This window comes from Rhinolophus sinicus, chromosome 1 (genome assembly GCF_057876585.1).
Source record: "Rhinolophus sinicus isolate RSI-liver-muscle chromosome 1, RSI-T2T, whole genome shotgun sequence".
Classification (NCBI taxonomy): domain Eukaryota; kingdom Metazoa; phylum Chordata; class Mammalia; order Chiroptera; family Rhinolophidae; genus Rhinolophus; species Rhinolophus sinicus.
In genome coordinates this window covers 198454435-198473792 of record NC_142501.1, presented here as the reverse complement: position 1 = coordinate 198473792, position 19358 = coordinate 198454435, and the positions used below count along the sequence as shown (strand labels likewise).

The 19358-nt window shown below is 36.4% G+C and overlaps 1 protein-coding gene across 3 annotated transcripts in view; it reads left to right on the top strand.

Annotated features, from left to right (window-relative positions):
• Positions 1–14824, top strand: part of ANAPC4 (anaphase promoting complex subunit 4) — a 35055-nt gene extending 20231 nt beyond the window's left edge. For all 3 annotated transcript variants that reach the window (XM_019743882.3, XM_074321960.2, XM_019743881.3), the window contains 13 exons: positions 949–1004; positions 3501–3547; positions 4717–4773; positions 5114–5170; positions 7032–7125; positions 10389–10486; positions 10972–11033; positions 11112–11150; positions 11249–11350; positions 12168–12242; positions 13122–13295; positions 13979–14102; positions 14480–14824. In XM_019743882.3, coding sequence (XP_019599441.2) covers positions 949–1004; positions 3501–3547; positions 4717–4773; positions 5114–5170; positions 7032–7125; positions 10389–10486; positions 10972–11033; positions 11112–11150; positions 11249–11350; positions 12168–12242; positions 13122–13295; positions 13979–14102; positions 14480–14707 — 1213 coding nt within the window. In that variant the 3' untranslated portion in view covers positions 14708–14824. The remainder of the gene's footprint in view (positions 1–948; positions 1005–3500; positions 3548–4716; positions 4774–5113; positions 5171–7031; positions 7126–10388; positions 10487–10971; positions 11034–11111; positions 11151–11248; positions 11351–12167; positions 12243–13121; positions 13296–13978; positions 14103–14479) is intronic.
• The last annotated feature ends 4534 nt before the right edge of the window (positions 14825–19358 follow it).

Sequence of the window (19358 nt, the reverse complement as noted above, 5' to 3'; positions counted from 1 at the left end):
TGAGAATTTTGATGTTAATCTATAACAGATCAGTGGTTACCTGGGGTTAAAGTGAGAGTATTGATTGGGAAAGACACAAAGGAACTTTTTTCCTGTTTTTCCTTTTTGCTGCAGGAGAGTTTCGATCATGTTGCTTAGCGATGTAGGAGATGTCGCAGTCTTTTAGGTCAGAGGTTTCATTGTGTACAGAAAGGCTAATGATAATGACCTAACTCTCTATTAATCTTCTGAAACTTACTGCTTGGAAGGGGCTTTGAGATTTGAGAATGAAAAATGCAGTTGTTATTTGCTTAGAGTAATTATCTTAAAGAGGTGAGTTTAAAGAGATTTTTTTAAATGATACCCATCTCTACATCAGAAACAGTTTCATCAAGACGAAGGTGTCTTCCACTTATTACGCTTAATTTTGGTGGTACATTTGTGTAAAGAACAAGGAAATTCAACTTTTGGGATCTGTTTTTATAAGAACAAAAAAAATCAACTTCCAAAAATAATGTTCAGTTACGTATATCAGAAGTAGAGACCGGGTACAAATTTATAATCATAGTTTTCTGTTGGGGTTGATGTTTTTTCTTACTGACTAGTAAGTATTTTTTTTAAATGAGAATAATGCTGAGAACTATTTTTTTCTGGTTTCTTTTATTTGCAAAGTTAGAAAGGATTTCATACTTTACTGACTGCTAGGAGAGACTATTACACAGTGTGTGGCAAGGCTGTTATAGTCAGTTAGAATCTGAGTTATTTGTTTTTGAAAAGAATCAGGATTTGCTCTTTTGAAATTTTATGATTGGGTGTGTGTTTGATTTGTAAAATCTGTGCTAAAGGCTTAAATGTCATCCAGGTAGGATATAATAGAACAGTAAGGATTACCATATTTCACGACAATTTAACAGTGTTATGTGAATCACATGTAATAATTTTATTTCTGATTTATTTTTATCTTTTTAGAGTTATAGATAGTAGTATGAAAAACTTCAAAGCATTTTTTCGGTGGCTCTATGTGGGTAAGTTAATTGACTAAAGCATTTTTGTTATTTATACTTCTTTTAAAATTGTGGGAGTATCAATTTAGAATATTTCATTTACTCTAGTAATATTTCAGATACCTATAAAACAGAATAATATAAATGAACCACTTTCTACTCTTATTTTCAGCAGTTGTCACTACATAGCCATTCTTACTCTATACCTGCATCCACCCCCAGCTCCCCACAGATGTAACTTGTAGTATTGTTTGTCTATCACTCGCTGATTATTAACCCTTTTTTACCTTGTAATGTCTCCTTGGGTTAAAATACATTTTTAAATCCCTGCTGTGTATTAGGCATTGTTAAGTGTTAGATTTTTTTAAAAGAGAGAGAAAAAGAAAAAATATGACAGAGCCTCTGCACTGAGTAGCTTATTTCCTGTTTTATATTTTAGTCGTCTGTCTCTAGATCTCTGCTATCTATTATGGTAGCCAGTAGTCACAGGTGGCTATTTAAATGAGTTAAAATTATATAAAATTGTATATTCACTTTGTTGGTCATGCTAGCCACCTTTGAAGTGCTCAGTAACCACGCGTGGTTGGTGGCTACCATGTTGAAAGCACAGAGCTAGAACATTTCCATTGTCACTTCTACTGGACGGTGATGCCCTAGTAAATCGGATGCAGACCACTTAGGGCCTTTTTTGTATATTCACAGGATCGTTGCATACACATTAACAAATATGTATTAACTTGATATTAAATATTATAGTGCTCTACAGTGTATGCATATTTTATTTAGGTCCATTTCTACTGTTCTTTCTGTGACCTCTCTTCATGTCTTTGAAATAATCCAGCATACGTTTCCCTCCAACATATCCAAAATTTGGTTGTAAATGGAATTTATCCCACATTTGTTAAAAATCTAAAGAGTAAAGTAGGAAATAAATTACCAGTCATATACTACCATGTTTCCCCAAAAATAATACCTGGCCAGACCATCAGCTCTAGTGCATCTTTTGGAGCATAAATTAATATAAGACCCAGTCTTATATTATACTAATATTATCTTATATAAGACCGGGTCTTATTTATATATCTTATTTATATAAGACCCGGTCTTATATTAATTTTTGCTCCAAAAGACACATTAGAGCTGATGGTCCAGCTAGGTCTTATTTTCAGGGAAACACAGTAGCATCCTTTCAACAAATGCCGAGATCTTCAATTCTGATATTTTAAAAACTGACAGCATATGTGTCAGCCTAATATAATTGCTCCTGAAAAATAATGAATGTGATCTGCAGATGTTGACATTTATAATTGTTAAGTTTTTCTCAGCACTGTACCAACATTAACCAGAACGGGGAGCCAGAGCATTCATCAGGCCAGCCTGTTTAATTAGTAAGGGTTGTTAATTAGAATAAATTACAGTATTAAAACTGAGCAAAACCTTAGGAATAATTTTCTTTTACAGAAGTAGTAGTTTGGTTTTCCTTCCAATTATTTGAGTAATTTGGGCAGTTTATATTCTTCTTGCATGTCCCAGCTGTAATAAGAAGCCAGATTAGAAGAGAAATGAATTTACTTCTCAGTCCTTATCATTAGAGCAGAACGCTGTAGAAAGCGCACTGATTTGGGGCACTGGAGACCGCATTGTAATCTGGCTCTGCCACGAGTTAGCTCTATAACCTTGGTTTACTCTTTTGTAAAATGTCATCTCCATGAAGGCAGGGACTTCTTTTATTTTACTGTATCCCTAGCACCTGTATATGCTCAAATAATTTTTGGATGGATAAATAAATGAATGGAACTAGATTATGGCTGGTTTTTCTGATAATTTAGAAGTTTGAATTAATTAAAAATGGTCTCTGAAGTAATCTGTATTTGCAGAAGCACGTCCAACGTGCTTTTTCCTGACCAAACACAAGGAGCATGCTCAGACACTAGCAGAAGCGCACGCAGCGTACGTTATGACTTGGGTGGGCGTGACACAAAAGCAGTATCGATGAAAACAACCCTGTGAAAAGACAGAGTCAGCCACAGATATTAAAGACAGTGTATAGATACCAGTGTATGTATACACGTGTAAATCTTAGTGCAAATATCTTTATGTAGTGAAGAAGCCCAAGGGAAAGAAACACATCTGTTTGCTATTCTAAGGCTTTTGGAGGCAAGATTTTAAGAAAAGAAACGTCCAGCTTAGACGGAGGAATCCCTGCACATGTAGTCTTAGCACAAGGCAGCAGTTAGGTTTGTTTGTCTGGAGTCCCATGGGTTGAGTTGAAGGAGAAAATGAACAATAATAGTTTAGGCGGGTTGGACCAACCGTTTTGAACCTGAAAATATAAATCAAATTTAAATTCTTTACCCTTTAGTTTTTAGAAGACAATGAGTTTTACTTGGTGAAAAGAAACTGTTGAAAATTGCAAATTGAGTTCGGTGAAACACATTTAGTCTTAGAAAAGCATCTATAATTAAAGTTGTGTTTGCAGTTTTCCTTTAAAAACAGTTTTTAAATTTTTCTTTACAGCGATGTTGAGAATGACAGAAGACCATGTACTTCCTGAGCTGAATAAGGTAGTATATAATAGTGTATTTCCCTAACATTGTAATTATGCCCTGTGAGCTCAGCTTTGCTGTAGACACGAGACAAATCTTAGTAAGCCTTTTATTTTTAAAAGAAGTTTGCATGTTATATATACATGTATATATTTTATTTCACAGAATACCTTTATTATGACTATCGAAACGTATAATTTTCATGTTTATGTAAGATTTTATAATCTATATAACTTAGGGTGTTTGTATTTCTTACTTTAACTTCCCTACATCTTAAGTGCATTTTTATGTTCCTTGCAAATCTAATCCTTAGATATCCATACCTCTGTTGATACCTTGTAAGCCAAGTTTCTTTCTGTCTGTAAGGATTGTGACAAGTTGCAGTACAGTCTTCTTCTCAGACGCTCTTACAGAATAGGGGCAAACTTCCCCCTCGATTACTGTGGCTCGGTAATCGTCCCTGTCTAAACTGATGCAGATAGATTAAGTAATTTTCAACCTGAAAAAAAGGAGAGCATTAAAATTGCCTCAGTGGACTAAACGAGTAAGGGGTCACAACTCTTGACGCAAAGTAGATCTTTTGTGCTGCAGGTGACTGGCCTTGCAAACTGGGAAAGTTCACATTAGCTGTTTCTCTGACGTCCCGCTTTATTTTGGCCGATCAAACATGTTAATTGTTCGGAAGGACCTAAATGTGTACGTTTTTTGAGGGCTGAAGAACTGGGGGTAGGGTGAAGCAAGGGTCACTGGAAGAAGCAGAGGCCACGGCTGGAGCAAGCAGCACTGCTGATTCGCAGCCCTGAACTCCTTAACGCAGGTTGAGGTTTTTATCTGGGTTTCCAGTCCCCCACTCCCAAAGGAGGGACTTTGCACATGAAGTTTTAGCACAGGCATAAAATAATGAACAACCTTAGGCTATAAGGAGTTCTGTAGCTATTGGATTGGCTGATTGGAAAAGGGGTTTAAATGTTTAATTCCATGCTTCTCAGAACCCCAGGATTTTATATTTTCAGATTTACATAATCTTGAGGATTTCTATTGATGTTTCTTCGAAGGAACTTTGCTTCTTTGTCCTGTGGCTTTTAGTAGATAGTGAAAAAAAAAAGTCATATTTATTATTACACAATATTTCTTTTATTGGGAAGCTTTCTTTTATCTTGATTTTTGTTTCTTTTTGGTTTTGATAGATGACTCAAAAAGATATCACATTTGTTGCTGAATTTCTTACTGAACATTTCAATGAGGTAAGAAATTGATATTTCTGTGATGCTGTTTTTTTCCTTAATAATTGCGATAAGTCTGGGTAATGGTAAGAAGTAATCAAATTTAATCCAATTCATTTGAAGTTCTTAGCAGTTATGCTTTTTAAACCATTGGACTAATTAATGGCTGTATGTATTTATTAAACATACAGCCTATAAATTGAACTTTGCTTTGTATGTGTGTCTTATAGTCCATTAAAAAAAAAGAGTAGTAACTGCCACTAATTGCTCTCTTAAAAAATAAAGTTTTTGGTTTGAGTATTAGACTTTTTTTTTCTATTGTTAGTTGACTTAACAATTAAACTATGTTTATTCTTTTTAGGCTCCAGACCTTTATAATCGAAAAGGAAAATACTTTAATGTTGAAAAAGTTGGTCAGGTATGGGCTTTGGATTGAACTTAGTTATTAATTGGTTTCATTTTTAAACACTGATTTTAAAACATTAGCAGTGTTAGTCTTTATTATCCAGAGTTTATAGAAAGTAATATAATACCAGTTATATAGTAGCCCTATCCTTTTAGTGAAATAAACCAGAGTAGCAGTTTAATTAAACTTTGTGGTCTCAGAACCCTTTTACATTCTTAAAATTATTGAGGACCCTAAAGAGCTTTCATGTGGGTTATAGCTATCAGTGGTAGATATTATTAGGAATTATAAATTAAACAGAATAAAAACTTGTATCTTAATTTATTTAAAAATAATGAAAACCATTGTTATTTAAAATAACAGTTACCATTACATGTCAATGTAAATATTTTTAATGAAAAAGAACTGTTTCACAAAACAAAACTTAGTAAAGAGTTTTATATTTTTGCAAATCTCTTGATGTCTGGCTTAGTAGAAGACAGCTAGATTCTCATCTGCTTTGGCATTCAATCTGTTTTGGCATTCAATACGTTGTTTTGTTTAATGTATATAAAGAAAGTCTGGCCTCATGCAGGTGTGTATTTGGAAAGGAGAAGTATTTTAATACCTTTTTAGATAATTGTGGATATTCTTTGATACTGCACTAAATCCTGACAAGTGACAGTAGTTTCAGTGTTGATCTAAATTGCATCAGTGGACCTTTCATACCTTGCACTTTGAATGGATCTTTTACCCGTGCGTGATTTTATAATACCGTGTATCGGCCATTTGGAAAATACTGCTTCACTGAGTTATGCAGATCTTCCATATGCTGACACTTTTCTCCATGTAGTGTCCAAAAGTCAGATTTTAGTAATATCATCACCAGTCTCATCAGTCTTTAGGTGCTGTGAAGCTGTCAAGCACACAGTGGCAGATACAGGTTTTCCGGAATTTTAATTTTTGCCTGAATGCCTGAATTTTATCATTGGCAACAAATGCTGTCAGTTGTTTGCTTAAAGTGACAGGCTCATTTTATTTATTTCAAGAAGATAGCTGCCAAATACCCAAGAATGAATGATCATAGTTTTTCTGCCAATCATTCTTTCAAATAAAAATGGAATTCCATTAACAACAAAAGAGCGCCTGGCTTAAGTCACAACTATATTTTTCTAAATGCTTTGTGATAATAACCATCATGCTTTGCTGTGTAGCAAAAGTGCTTTATGTATAGTTCCCAGTTCTGTCACGCAGAATATTAAAAAGATTTGTACTCAAGGATTGAGATTTAATTAATAATTTTAATAGCTTCATCAGAGATTAGCGAAACTGTCTGTGGCAAAGAATATAATGACTGCTCATACGGTTTGGTGTCACTACCTTGAGTCTTGGTGGTGGTGCCAGCAGATTTTCCCACCTGTGCTTTTGATCTTCAGTCCAGATGTCTCATTACAGTGAAAAGGACAAATTACATCTTGGTATTATTATAAAAGTGGTATTGACTTCACGCATTCCTAAAAACATTTTGGGAACTCTCAGGGGTCCGTGGACCTCACTTTGAGAACTACTGCCAGAGAGTCGAATGACAGTTGACAGTTTCCAATTAATTCACAAACTTACACGTATAAGCTTAAAATATGCTTCATGAAAATGGAACACAAAATTTAAACTCAATTTATAGTCTCTACATCTCTAGCATTCTAATCTTTTACCAGTTTGTTTAGTTGCTTGGCATTTAGCAAATTTTGGTCACTTAGAATATTAGCACTGCACTTTTTAGGACTTGCCAGCAAAACAAACTAACTTATTAAATAGAATAATGTTAAATATAAACAACTTTTGAAGCCTAATCCTTTGGCTTCTTACATTAAAATTTTTAATTCTGCATTTCTAGTACTTGAAAGATGAAGATGATGATCTTGTCTCACCCCCGAACACAGAAGGAAACCAGTGGTATGACTTTCTTCAGAACAGCAGCCACCTTAAAGGTATTTCATGAACCAAGTGATGTGGGCCATGTTTATATTTACTTGAGACCAGTACATCAGCTTACAGTTTTGCTGAACACTTGCTGAATACTTACTTATCTGTTCTTTAGAGTTATCTTTTGTGTCCATTTTACTTGATTAGAGAAACAGCAGAATAACAAATAGTGTGTGGCATTACCATGATCAAAAACACTCTGATATTTACCGCAATGTAGTAAGATTGCTTATTCTTAAGTATTATATTGTCTGTTTTGAACTCTATTAAAAAGTAGGATATTGGGAAGACAACTATAGAGACTACTAGTCAGAGAAGTCTGTTTTGCCGATTCCAATTTGTTAATTCCAAAAAGCACAATAATGCATCACTGCATTCTCCTGAAGTTGTAGGTCTTTGTTTACTTGTTATGCCTTTTCATTTTCTAAGATCATAAAATGTTGATATGGTAAAACTTTATTTAACCTGCATTATTAGGGATGCAACACAAAATAGCAACCATTAAATAGGTCAGAACCTCATCATTTTAGATAAAAACATTTTTTAAGTAAGTATTTCTTTGATTTCTCAAAGAGTAGTTTGGCCATAGTTCAACTGTTACTTAGGTCCTTAGGATAATAGCCACATACACGTTTTACTTCCTGTAATCCGTACAAGAGCCTATGGGTTAGGTACGTGTTACCCTCATTTTACTAAAGAGAAAACGGAAGGTTAAAGAAGGCCCAAGATCATGAAAGCTAGGAAGTGATGGAGCTGGGATTCTGCTAACTACAGAGCCTGAATTTGTAATTGGACTCAGTAGTAGTCTCTGACTTTTATCTGGTTGGTGCTTATCTGGATGGATGGTTGGCTGGCTGACTGGCTGGCTGAAGGAGGGAGGGAGAGAATTCTCTGAGGCCCAGAAGTTGCATCTTGCTCTTTTAACCCTAAAAGTCCAAATTCTTTTTCAGGGCAGAACATATTTTGTGTTGCTTGAGAGTCTTGAGATCACGTGAGAGGTACACTGATATAAGTTAGCTATTGAATGGAGGGAGAATAGAGGTACAGCCAACTCAACTCATTTACTGTATTTAATCAGGATGCCCAAGGAGTAAGGAAGGATGCCCGAGAAGGGGATGTGCCAGGAGTGTTAGCACCTGGACCCTGTCGCTGTATTGTGCTAATGCTCGTCCTGGGAACTTGGTTGTGCTAAAGTAGATCCCACCCCCGTACTCCCCCACATCTTCTGCGGCTGAGAAGAGAGGCCTCATCTTAGCTACTGGCCTCAAATTTACCAGAGATACGTTCCAGATTAACTCTATCTTTTAAGTGCTGGAGGTTTTGCTGGTATGTGAGTTTCAACAAGCTCACTATTCTCCCAGTTTCTTAGTCTAGTATGAAGTAATACCGACTGTCATTTTGGAACTGTTAAGAAAACTTGAGTGAAACTTATTTTGAACATTGCAAAAACGAAGCACTAAATGCTTACTGCATGAACTTACTGCATGGACGCTGCACGCCCAGCTTGGAATCTTGCTCTACTACCGCCTAGGAGTGTGGCTGGGGCAAGTTGCCTAACCTCTCTGTGCCCAATTTTCTCCTCTAAAGATGAGGATGATAATAGTGCCTCACTCAAAAAGCTGTTGTGAAGAATCAATAAATTAAATATTGCGCTTAGAATAGTGCCTGGCACAGAGCACATAAGCAGTCAGTATGCTAGCATCTGAGCTCTTTTTACCCAAAGCATTTCGGGCACGAAAATGAGAGGTGTTGTCCCTCATGAAACCAATACTGACACCATCTGTGTATCCTACAGTTTAATTCCAATGTGTATCCTATGATTTAACTACCTAGGGTAGCCCCAGACCACCGGTTTAACGGCTCAGCCCCACAGGACTGCCCCCATGTCTGGGGACTTTAGTCCCCAGACTTGTAGCATTGGGTTCCAGGCTACAAATTTGGGGGTTCCCACAATGCCCTGTCTTCAGGTTTGATAACTTGCTAAAATGGGTCACAAAACTCAAACACTTATGTTTACTGGTTTATTATAAAGGATACAGCTAAGGAAGTGGCCAGTGGAAATGATGCGCAGGGCACATGTGCGGGAGGGGCAGGGAGCACCAGGGGCACCACCGCCCAGAGCCTCCAAGTGTTCAGCTGCCCGGAGGCCCTCTGCACCGTTGTTCAGGAGGTTTTGTGGAGTTTTCATTATGCAGGCGTGATTGGTTAAGTCACTCACTCTCCCCTTCCCTCCCTGGATGTTGGGGCTGAAAGTTCCAAGCTTCTAATCAGGGCTTGGTCTTTATGGCTCCAGCCCCCATCCTGAAGCTGTCTAGGAGCCTGGCAAGCGGTGCCTCACTAAACAAAAGATTTTCCTATTACCCTTATCACTCAGGAAATTCCAAGGGTTTTAGCAGCTCTGCCAGAAACTGGAGTTTAAGACCAAATATCCCTCTGTGATACCACAGCAGCTGTCACCTGCTGGGAACTTAAAATGTTAACATGATTAAAATGTATTTCGTTCCGCTTAGCTGGGACATGAGATGCTGCTGTAAGCGAGGAAGGCCTGCAGGGCACAGTGGAAGAGGGTGAGCTTCAGGCGTTGGACTTGGGTTTGATTCATAGGTCTCAGCACTGGGTCGTTTTCACAGTGGACATTGCCTAAGCCTCCTAAGCCTCTTTTTCTATCTGTAAAATGGAAGATACGATGTTTGCTTTGTACAGCTATTTTAAGCAATGGAAATAACATATCAAAAGAACTTAGCATAGTTGGTGTCCGTAAATGCTAAATTATATATTACTTTCTACTGATAAAGTAGCCTTTTAAAGTAAAGAGCTTATTTTCATAGCACTAGTTTTTTGCCTCCTGTTTTTATTTTTAGTATCATACGCTTCCAAAACAATACTGGGCTGCTGTTGTCACTACATATGTGACAAAGAATAGAAAAGAAGGAACTTTGTTTCATTATATGTCTTATGGTTCCCAGACCATCCCTTTCTTCTTAGAGCCAACAGAAGCACACTGTAGGATTTTGGTGGGAAAAATAGTATATAGAATAATAAGCCACTAGGATTCAGCTTGTTGTGTTTTTTTAGAGGGCAGGCAGCAGGAGATGGTGAAAGGCAGAGGCTGTGCTCATTTTCAATGAGGTTGTGTGAAGGTGTAATGAAATGGCCATGGAGAGCTCCACCATCTGATAAACTGTGTGGGCTGGTTCTAATAGTATTTTCTCTTAATCCTGGTTTGCTATAGCTTTTTGTTTTTGTCTTTGTTTTTATTTGAAACCAGAAAGTCCTTTGCTGTTTCCTTATTATCCTCGAAAATCATTGCATTTTGTGAAAAGACGGATGGAGAACATTATTGATCAATGTTTGCAAAAGCCAGCAGTAAGTATGAAAGAAATGCATGTTTTTGTGTAGGAGCAAGAATTATCTCTACCATATGTGGCTCATTTATGTAAATGACCATAATTATTAAGATGAACCATATGAAATGCTGATGTTTAAATGTTTTTGACTGACAAAAATGGCAGTCTGATATGGTCCTCACTAACATTCCCTTTTATTGTTAGTTTCTTACATACATTAAAAATAAAAGGATTATTGAAAGATGTTGACATCTTTAGTATTTGTTATAAATGGTCTTAGTTACATACCTTAACCTGCCATGCGCTAATCTCCAAAGTCCTGTTCAGCTCAAAATTTTATTTTTCTTACTGCTATGACTGTCATTAAAGTGTGTCGTGTGAAAGTTTTGGTGCCATAGGTGATTTTTTTTACTAGACTTAACCAGTAATGTTCAGCCACTTCATGCTCATGTGTCTGTGTATATGTAAATGCTCTAATACTGTTTTTAATTTTATTTTATTTAGGATGTAATTGGAAAATCAATGAATCAAGCAATCTGTATTCCATTATATAGAGATGCTAGAAGGTAATTCTGTTTACCTTTTTGATGGTATAATCCAGCAGCCAATTTAAATTTTTCTTAATTTTTTTCCTTTTGTTTTAGTGAGGACTCTACACGTAGATTGTTCAAATTTCCTTTTCTGTAAGTGTGTGTTTCTCCCCTATCACGTGAGCAATACAATTTTGTTCTGTGTATTGATAGCTAAATATCATGTTTTGACATTAATTTTTTTTCCTTAGGTGGAATAATAAAACTTCAAATCTGCATTATCTTCTTTTTACTATTTTAGAAGATTCACTGTATAAAATGTGCATCTTAAGGAGACATACTGATATTTCCCAGTAAGTATTACTCTAAAGTTTAAATTGGAAGAGATAAGATTTTATTATTTTTAATAATAAAGTATACAGCTTCCCTTCCCTACATTTCAAGTTTTAATTAAGCTACCTCGTGACTTTAGGTTTATCACTGAAGTGTTGTTAGTTTTCACGTCATTTTGATCCCAGTGCCAAATTAGGAAGCTATATGATCCTTTCTAATTAACAGATTATCTAATTTTGTGTTGGTATATAGCAATTACATGTAGGATTTTATTGGGGGTTAGGAAAAATACAAGAGCAAAATACTCAGGATTACATTTCATGAATTTGTAGAAGTTCAAAACTATTTTGGGTCTTATAGAAAGGATTTTTATCTCATTACCTCAGGTTAAGTATGGTTTTCATTAAACAAGAGGCCTCACCTATAGAGAAATTTTTTGAGAATCCAAAGTAAAAGTTCTAAGAGGTAAATCATACTCGGAATGCTATTGGTATCTTAAGTGATTTTAATTCTGAATTTCAAGGACATTTTTTGAGACCAAGATGTAGCCAAAGAGAAATAATTTGGTTGTTCAGATGTCCTTAACTTTACAAGATATCTAGCTACTTTGGTGACTATAAGATTTTAAACCAAGTTGTAATTTTGATGTTAGGTTGACCTATCTAGGTGTTTAAAATAGTTATCGGTATTCTAGAGTGAACATAATGGTATTTTAGTCTGGGATTTGGTGTTTAGGTAAATGTACTAACACTGACAATCATGTTCTTTCAAGCATTTAGATTATTGGCTATCCAGGTTGTTCCACAAAGTCTCTTTTTCTCCCCTTCTTTCTTCAAGATCTGTAAGTAACGGACTAATTGCTATTAAATTTGGGAGCTTCACTTATGCCACAACCGAGAAAGTGAGAAGAAGGTAAATCTTGAAATGTGTTTGGACGTGTGTGTGTGTGTGTGTTTAATGATATGTGTATGTGTTTAATAAATGTAAATTATAGGACTATGATTAGACTCAGTTATAGTGATGACATAACTAGAAGGCTTTTCTCACTTGCAACATAGGGGCAGGATTGGTCACATGTTTTATACATAGAGAATGTTTTCACTTACAGTTGAAAAGAACCTTACCACCCTGCTGCAGGAATTTACGTAGCATGGTTTCCTATAATTAATGCTTCTGTGCTCCCTGTTACTAAGACAGTGATGTGGTTCCAGGGGCAGGTGGCTGAGGTTCTTGTTAGGACCAACAAAACTATAAGGTGGCATTATTCTTAGTCCGGTGGGATTTTCTTAAGACACAAAAGGCTCCCCTAAGGCTTTGCAGAGGAAAGAACTGACACTAATCATGGGCTGATCTTTTCTCCCTCTCTTTCCTTACATGAAAGTTTTCTCTGGTAACGTCTTTGAAGTTGTTGTGCCTTCATGTCAGTCGTATTTTTACTTTCCAGTCTAGTTAACTCAAAATACATAAAGATGTTGTTCATGGAATTTCCATACGCCTAAGGCCTGATCATTAATGTCAGGAGTGTTCGGGAACTGCGAACCAACCTCACAGATTTTTCTGTTTTCATGATTACCTATTTTTAAGGCCTACAAATATATGTGAATAATCAGTACAACAGGTAACTGTGATTTTAGTGCAAACTAATGATATATTTTTAAACGTTATTGTTTGGAATGTCACTTGACTTTTTATTACACATTTTTTTGCTTGGTACGAGTGTAAGGTTATGATACAGTATTTTCTCAGTAGTTATGGTCATCTTTGCTATAACAAAACTTGTTTCAATTCTAGCACTTACAGTTGCCTAGATGCACAGTTTTACGATGATGAAACTGTAACGGTAGTTCTTAAAGACACGGTAGGACGTGAAGGAAGAGATAGACTCTTGGTCCAGTTGCCATTGTCTTTAGTGTATGACTGTGAAGACTCTGCAGAATATCAATTCACTGGGACTTACTCTGCAAGGTAACTAACTCATCAGGAAGGTCGTCTTTCGGGTAGAACAGATGAATGTTTTTTAATGTATGTTGTACATTCTAGTTCTTTAGGTATGCTAGATAATGGTTATTAGGGATAATTGTAAAGTCAACTGAGCAGAAATACTTCCATTTTTTATTAAAAAATGCTGGCTTCAACGGCTCTTCTGTCCCTTTGCTTTACTAGTAAATTAAGAATTATTTTCTGGAACAAGATTCGAAATTATTTGGAGTGAAGAATGGGACTTCTGTTAGTTCTTTTTTCAAGAGTAGCATTAACCCCAGTTTATAGTAGAATTATTTCAAATTGCCTTTAGTGTTTTCCTTCCGGAATTAGGCCCTCAGTAGCCATGTGGAGGGTACGTGGCTATTTCCAAGAGATGGCTTTAGTTGACTGAGATTTAAATGTAAGCAGATCCCTTCTCTAATTTAAAAGTGTTTGTTTTCCTTGAAAGGGAATCAGAAACTTTAATAAGATGATGTTCTGCCTATTTGGAATTGCAGTATTTTCATAGAATATAGCACACAGCTTTTTTATACCAGGGCTGGTAGAATTATATTGGAAATGGGAATTTGGTAGAAATCAAACCCATGTTTGACACTGATACCACGCCTAGTAAACCGGGGAGAAGATCCCCTTTTCACGCCTGGGTTGGGTTTTCCCCTCTCTAGGCTAGATGAACAGTGGGGTGCGATCCCCACCCGTACAATGCATTTCGAGAAGCATTGGCGATTACTGGAAAGTATGAAAGCACAATATGTTGCTGGGAATGGCTTTCGAAAAGTGTCCTGTGTGGTAAGTATGTACAAATTGTTTCCTGACTAAGAGTTATAAACGTAGGAGGAAGTGACTTTAGATCTGTGCAAACATTTTGTGATACATTGCTTTTATTGATTATAACCTTATTAGTCTCCTCAGCTATTTAGTTTTCTTGTTCTGAGAAAGCTTACTAAGCAATTAATAACAGTTCTAGATTTTAATTATGAAATTGTTGGTATTGTATGTGGAGATCCTTTTATGTAAAATGAAGGCTGAATTTAGTGATTTTGTTGTAAACTGATGGGAAAACAATTCTCCTATAAAATTATTCTTTGTTTGAACTTCTGATTTCTGATTCCTTATATATAACTTAAGCCATTAATTTAAAAATTCTTTATTTGCCTTTTCTTTAGTTAAGCTCCAATCTCCGTCATGTGAGAGTATTTGAAATGGACATAGATGATGAGTGGGAGCTGGATGAGTCTTCAGATGAAGAGGAGGAGGCCAGTAATAAGCCCGTAAAAATAAAGGAAGAGGTGTTGTCCGAGTCAGAGGCAGAGAGCCAACAAGCCGGAGCTGCTGCTGGAGCTCCAGATATAGTCATTAAAGTGGAAAAACTTGACCCTGAGTTAGACTCGTAGTCTAGCTTGCCATTGTTTTGTATGTTTTCGTTATGTCAGAAAAAAAACAAGAGATAGGCTAAGATGTCTTGAACCACTTTTAATTTTGTGTAGAAAAAAAATAAACAGTAAATTTTATTTTTTTTCTTACTCTGCCTCTTCTTTTAGTGGTATAGTTATTGTGATAGACTTTTTGCTGAAATTTCTTTTTATTACTGTATGCAGAACTAGTGTTTTAGGAAAACGTAAATTGAATGTGAAGAAAAAGTTCAGTCTTTTCTGTCAAAAGATAGGTATCAGGAATCATTCCTGTATCAGGAAGAAATGACATTTAAATAGTCATTCATCACTGGAAGTTTGGATGCATTTGGTATTTTTAAAATGTAGACATTTGTTCCTATTTTCCATTTTCCACGTTCTAATTTATTTTAGGTCTCCAGAATGCTTTCAAAATTATGTTTTCAAAATACATTGTACTGATTTACTGTGATGTTAAATGAACCAAAGATGGATACTATCTTTATGATCTAAATAGCAAAACCACTGCTCGACACCGACTGATTGTTTTCTCATTGTGCTGTATTTGAGCTCTGAAGTTTCTGAATCAGCAGTGTTTAGAAGTGTGTTTTTCCTCTGTTTAGAATTGGTCAAGGACATAAGACTGTCTGTGTGGTTGACTCCTTGGGAACATGAGAAATAGGGGTCAACTAAACATAATTTAGCGTTAGTGCAGACGAGCCACTCCTGATTTCCTAACGCTCATTCCTAAAGTTGAATAGTCTTCTCATGTGACATTCACAGAGTTTCTACTTTATGTATGAATTCTAATCGCAGTTCACTGATACATGAAAGAATCACTTTTAAAGCTTACAGTATCTTTGGGCAGGAAGATACACCATTACAGGTAAGTGTGTAACTGCAGGATTGCTGTGTCGTTTGTCTGGTTCTTTAATAGGTAGCTGTTAACACTGGGATTTTAGGTACATTGCTCTTTCTATACTCCAGGTGTCTCAGTTGGTCTGATCTTTATTGGTTTTGAAAGGAAAGCTGATGAGAAGCCACTGTTGTGCGCAGGAGTGTGGAGTTTAGAACTGTGATCTACAGGAGACAGACCATGCTAGGGAGCCTGTGGCCTTGCAGGCCTTAACCACGATTAACATTTAATTTACATAAATGTTTGTTTATGATTGGTCAACGTTCATGGCATAGTGCAGAATGCCTGAAGTTAGCTTTTGTGAATGAGAAAGGTGAACTGTCGGGTGACATTACGGAGAAATTATAGGTTGTAATGTGTGGAGTATTTTAGAGTGAATGCAGTGCACATTTACTGCATAACATTTAAACAGCTGATGAATTTGGGGGACACAGAATTATAGCTTGTTTTTAGAGTGAATTATAATTTCACAGTAATCAACCAGTTCTTTATTAGACAGTAATCCGTCCCGTGTGACTTCAGGATTCAATTTATAAAGATTTTTTTGGTATGTGCACCTTTGCTGTCTGTGGTTCCAGCACAGGGTAAATCGGAACTGAGACTTCCAGACTCTGTCCTCCTGAACCAGGGATCAGAAATAGTTCTAACTGATGTACCTCACTTTCCCTTAACACTGAGTTAAAGTAACAGTGTGAATTGGTCCTAATTATAGGTTGATAATTTTTTCACTAATGCTTTTAATGAATATGATGCATCAAATATTTAGGAACTGGATTTGTATCAAAGTGAAAAAGTTTAAACTGGCCTGAGCCTCTCTTTAAGTTTTAATAAGAAGTATAGAACAAATAATTGTGCTTATCATTGTATTTTTAAATATATGCTGTAATTTCTACACCATTAGAAACTTTGCTTTTTTTTTTAAGTTAAAGTTTATTGGGGTGACAATTGTTAGTAAAGTTACATAGATTTCAGGTGTACAATTCTGTAATACATCATCTATAAATCCCATTGTGTGTTCACCACCCAGAGTCAGTTCTCCTTCCATCACCATACATTAGACCATGAACATCTTCTAGAACCTCCCCTCCCCGCTAACCCTCTGGTAACCCCTAAACTATTGCCTGTGTCTGTGAGTTTTTGTTCCTTCATTTGTTTGTCTTGTTCTTTTCTTGTTTTCAGTTTTATATACCACATGTCAGTAAAATGATATGGTTCTCGACTTTTTCTGTCTGACTTATTTTGCTTAGCATTATAATCTCAAATGCATTCGTGTTGTCACAAATGGTACTATTTCATCTTTTCTTACTGCTGAACAGTATTCCATTGTGTATATATACCACAACTTTATCCATTCATCTATCAAAGGACATTTTGGTGGTTTCCATGTCTTCGCCACCGTAAATAAAGCTGCAATAAACATTGGAGCATACATGTTTTTATGGATAAATGTTTTCTCCATAAAGATTTTTTGGGTAGATACCCAAGAGAGGGATTGATTGCTGGGTTGTATGGTAATTCTATTCTTAATTTTTTGAGGAACCTCCACACTGCCTTCCATAGCGGTAGAAACTTTGTTTTTAATATTTAGAACCAATTTGATCACTATAGACTAGTATATTTAGCAGATGCTGGATTTGTGTTTTGAATTTAGTAAACAAAACGAGTGGGGATGTGGAGGACCCTGGGCAGATGAATGAACTTCAGTTACTGACTGGGTGGAACTCGGCCCTGCCCTTCGTACATTGGGGATAATTGAGTACCTCTCTCAGGGTCTGAGGACTAAATGCAGGGTGTTGATAGAGCATTGTGGTTGAGATATGAGACACCTGATCAAGATAAGCCCTTCTTGTTACAGTATTCTGTGCTGCTTTTCAAAATTGTATTTTTTTAGAAATTTAAATAGCTGCTTTTTTTTTTTTTTGCCTAGACTTAATAAGACTGTGACAATAATAGTCTTTCTAATTCTCTGGCTTCCAAGTTTTTTCATTTTGTTCTTGATTTTCTTCCAAAATAAAAATTTTACACTCAGCAAAATGCTAAAACATTTTTTCTTCTTTAGTCAGAACACTTGACTATAAATGTGAAGAGACTATTATGGTATCGTCTTGAGTTTATAAATGCCATATGTAGGGGAACCTATATATATCTGAATTAATCTAAATATTTTCCCATTCTTGAAAAAGTCCAGCAAGCAGACATGTGCTAAATACTTACTTCTAGATGATGCTATAACTGAAATCATAGCTTGTATGATTTTACCTTGGGCAAGTCAGTTCCTTTGGCACCTCTTTAAGTTGTGACAATTATCTGTAGACTGTTTACAAGTATTACATACCACTTTTAGTTCTCACTGAGCAGAGAGAGAGATAATACTTAGGATTCCACTAAGTCAAGTTCACAAAAACCTTATAATGTGAGAGCAAGGAATATATTAGAGAAGAAAATAGTATTTTAACTCTTAGGAGGAATGTTCAGTTCAGAAATTCTCAACTTTCCAAAGGTTCTAAGAAATGAATTGTTAGTATGGCAGGTAATCAATGTTTGTCAATTTCTGAGTGAACTCACACAGCATTTCCGTGAAGTGCACACGACCACATCAGAACTGCCTGGACCAGTGATTAAAAATGCCAATTTGTAGGTGCCACCCAAGCGCACTCAATCAATGTGGAGATAGGGCCCAGGTCTGCATTTCTAACAAACTCACCTGATCTTGTGGCCACTAAGGTTGAGAACCATTACTTTCTGTAGATGCTATTTTTCAGTATTAAATGTTTGTCATTTTGGGCAGTGAAAAACGTTAAAAGCTGCTCCCTTAGATGCATTGAAAATGGATGTATTTTTTTTTCTTTAAAAATGACCTTCAGTGGTAGTCCATTTCACACGCAAGATGCTCACCCCTACGTAATTCTGTACGTGATGGTGGGCAGTTGTACCCCAGTTCCCTTTCTGCATTGCGCATGGAAACAATGAATCCCTCAAGGCCACATTTCAGCCTTAAGAAAGTCACATTTGGCTGAGTGGTAGATGCTAAGTTGGGTCTGTATGGCCCATGCAGGTTAGAAATAGGCCATTACAGCTCATAAATGTCACCTTTCCACAGGTGCGTGCGGTGGACTGACTTCACAGCACAGCCAGACACAAAATGTACCGTGTGCTTACTGCTGTATGGATGATACATGCGTCCCACGACATGACTACAGAACGCGGCTACTGACGTGATGGATGTTGTTTTAAATGGTAAAGGGAGGAGACAGCGTTGTGGTTTGTGCCTCCTACCATCCAGCTTCCAGTGTTCTCATGGGCCCCCAACCCAGCTGGAAACTTGAGGGACTTTTTATTCATGTCTGTATTCCTGATTCCTCTTGCAGAGTGAACATTATTATTTTAAATTATACTTTTTGCACTGTTTAGAGAATAGAACTGGGTGTTTAGGAGCCCAATTAGATGGCTGCTATAAACTAACAATTGTCACCATTTTAAGTGATGCTGCAAAACTTTCTAACATGGATAAATATGTTACTTCCCTTTTTTCTTTCCACCACTTATTTTGTGCTGCCTAATTGTTGCAGAAAAAGGTGTCAAGGATGGGGATGTATATATATATATATATATATATTATATATATATTTGTTCTTTTGGGCTGCAAAGTCAAGATTTCCTAGAGTGTGGGTCGTGAAAGGGCTGAGACCTTGTTGTGGGGCCTGCCCGGTGTGTAGAGTCCTTTTCTCCCTGCTGGAG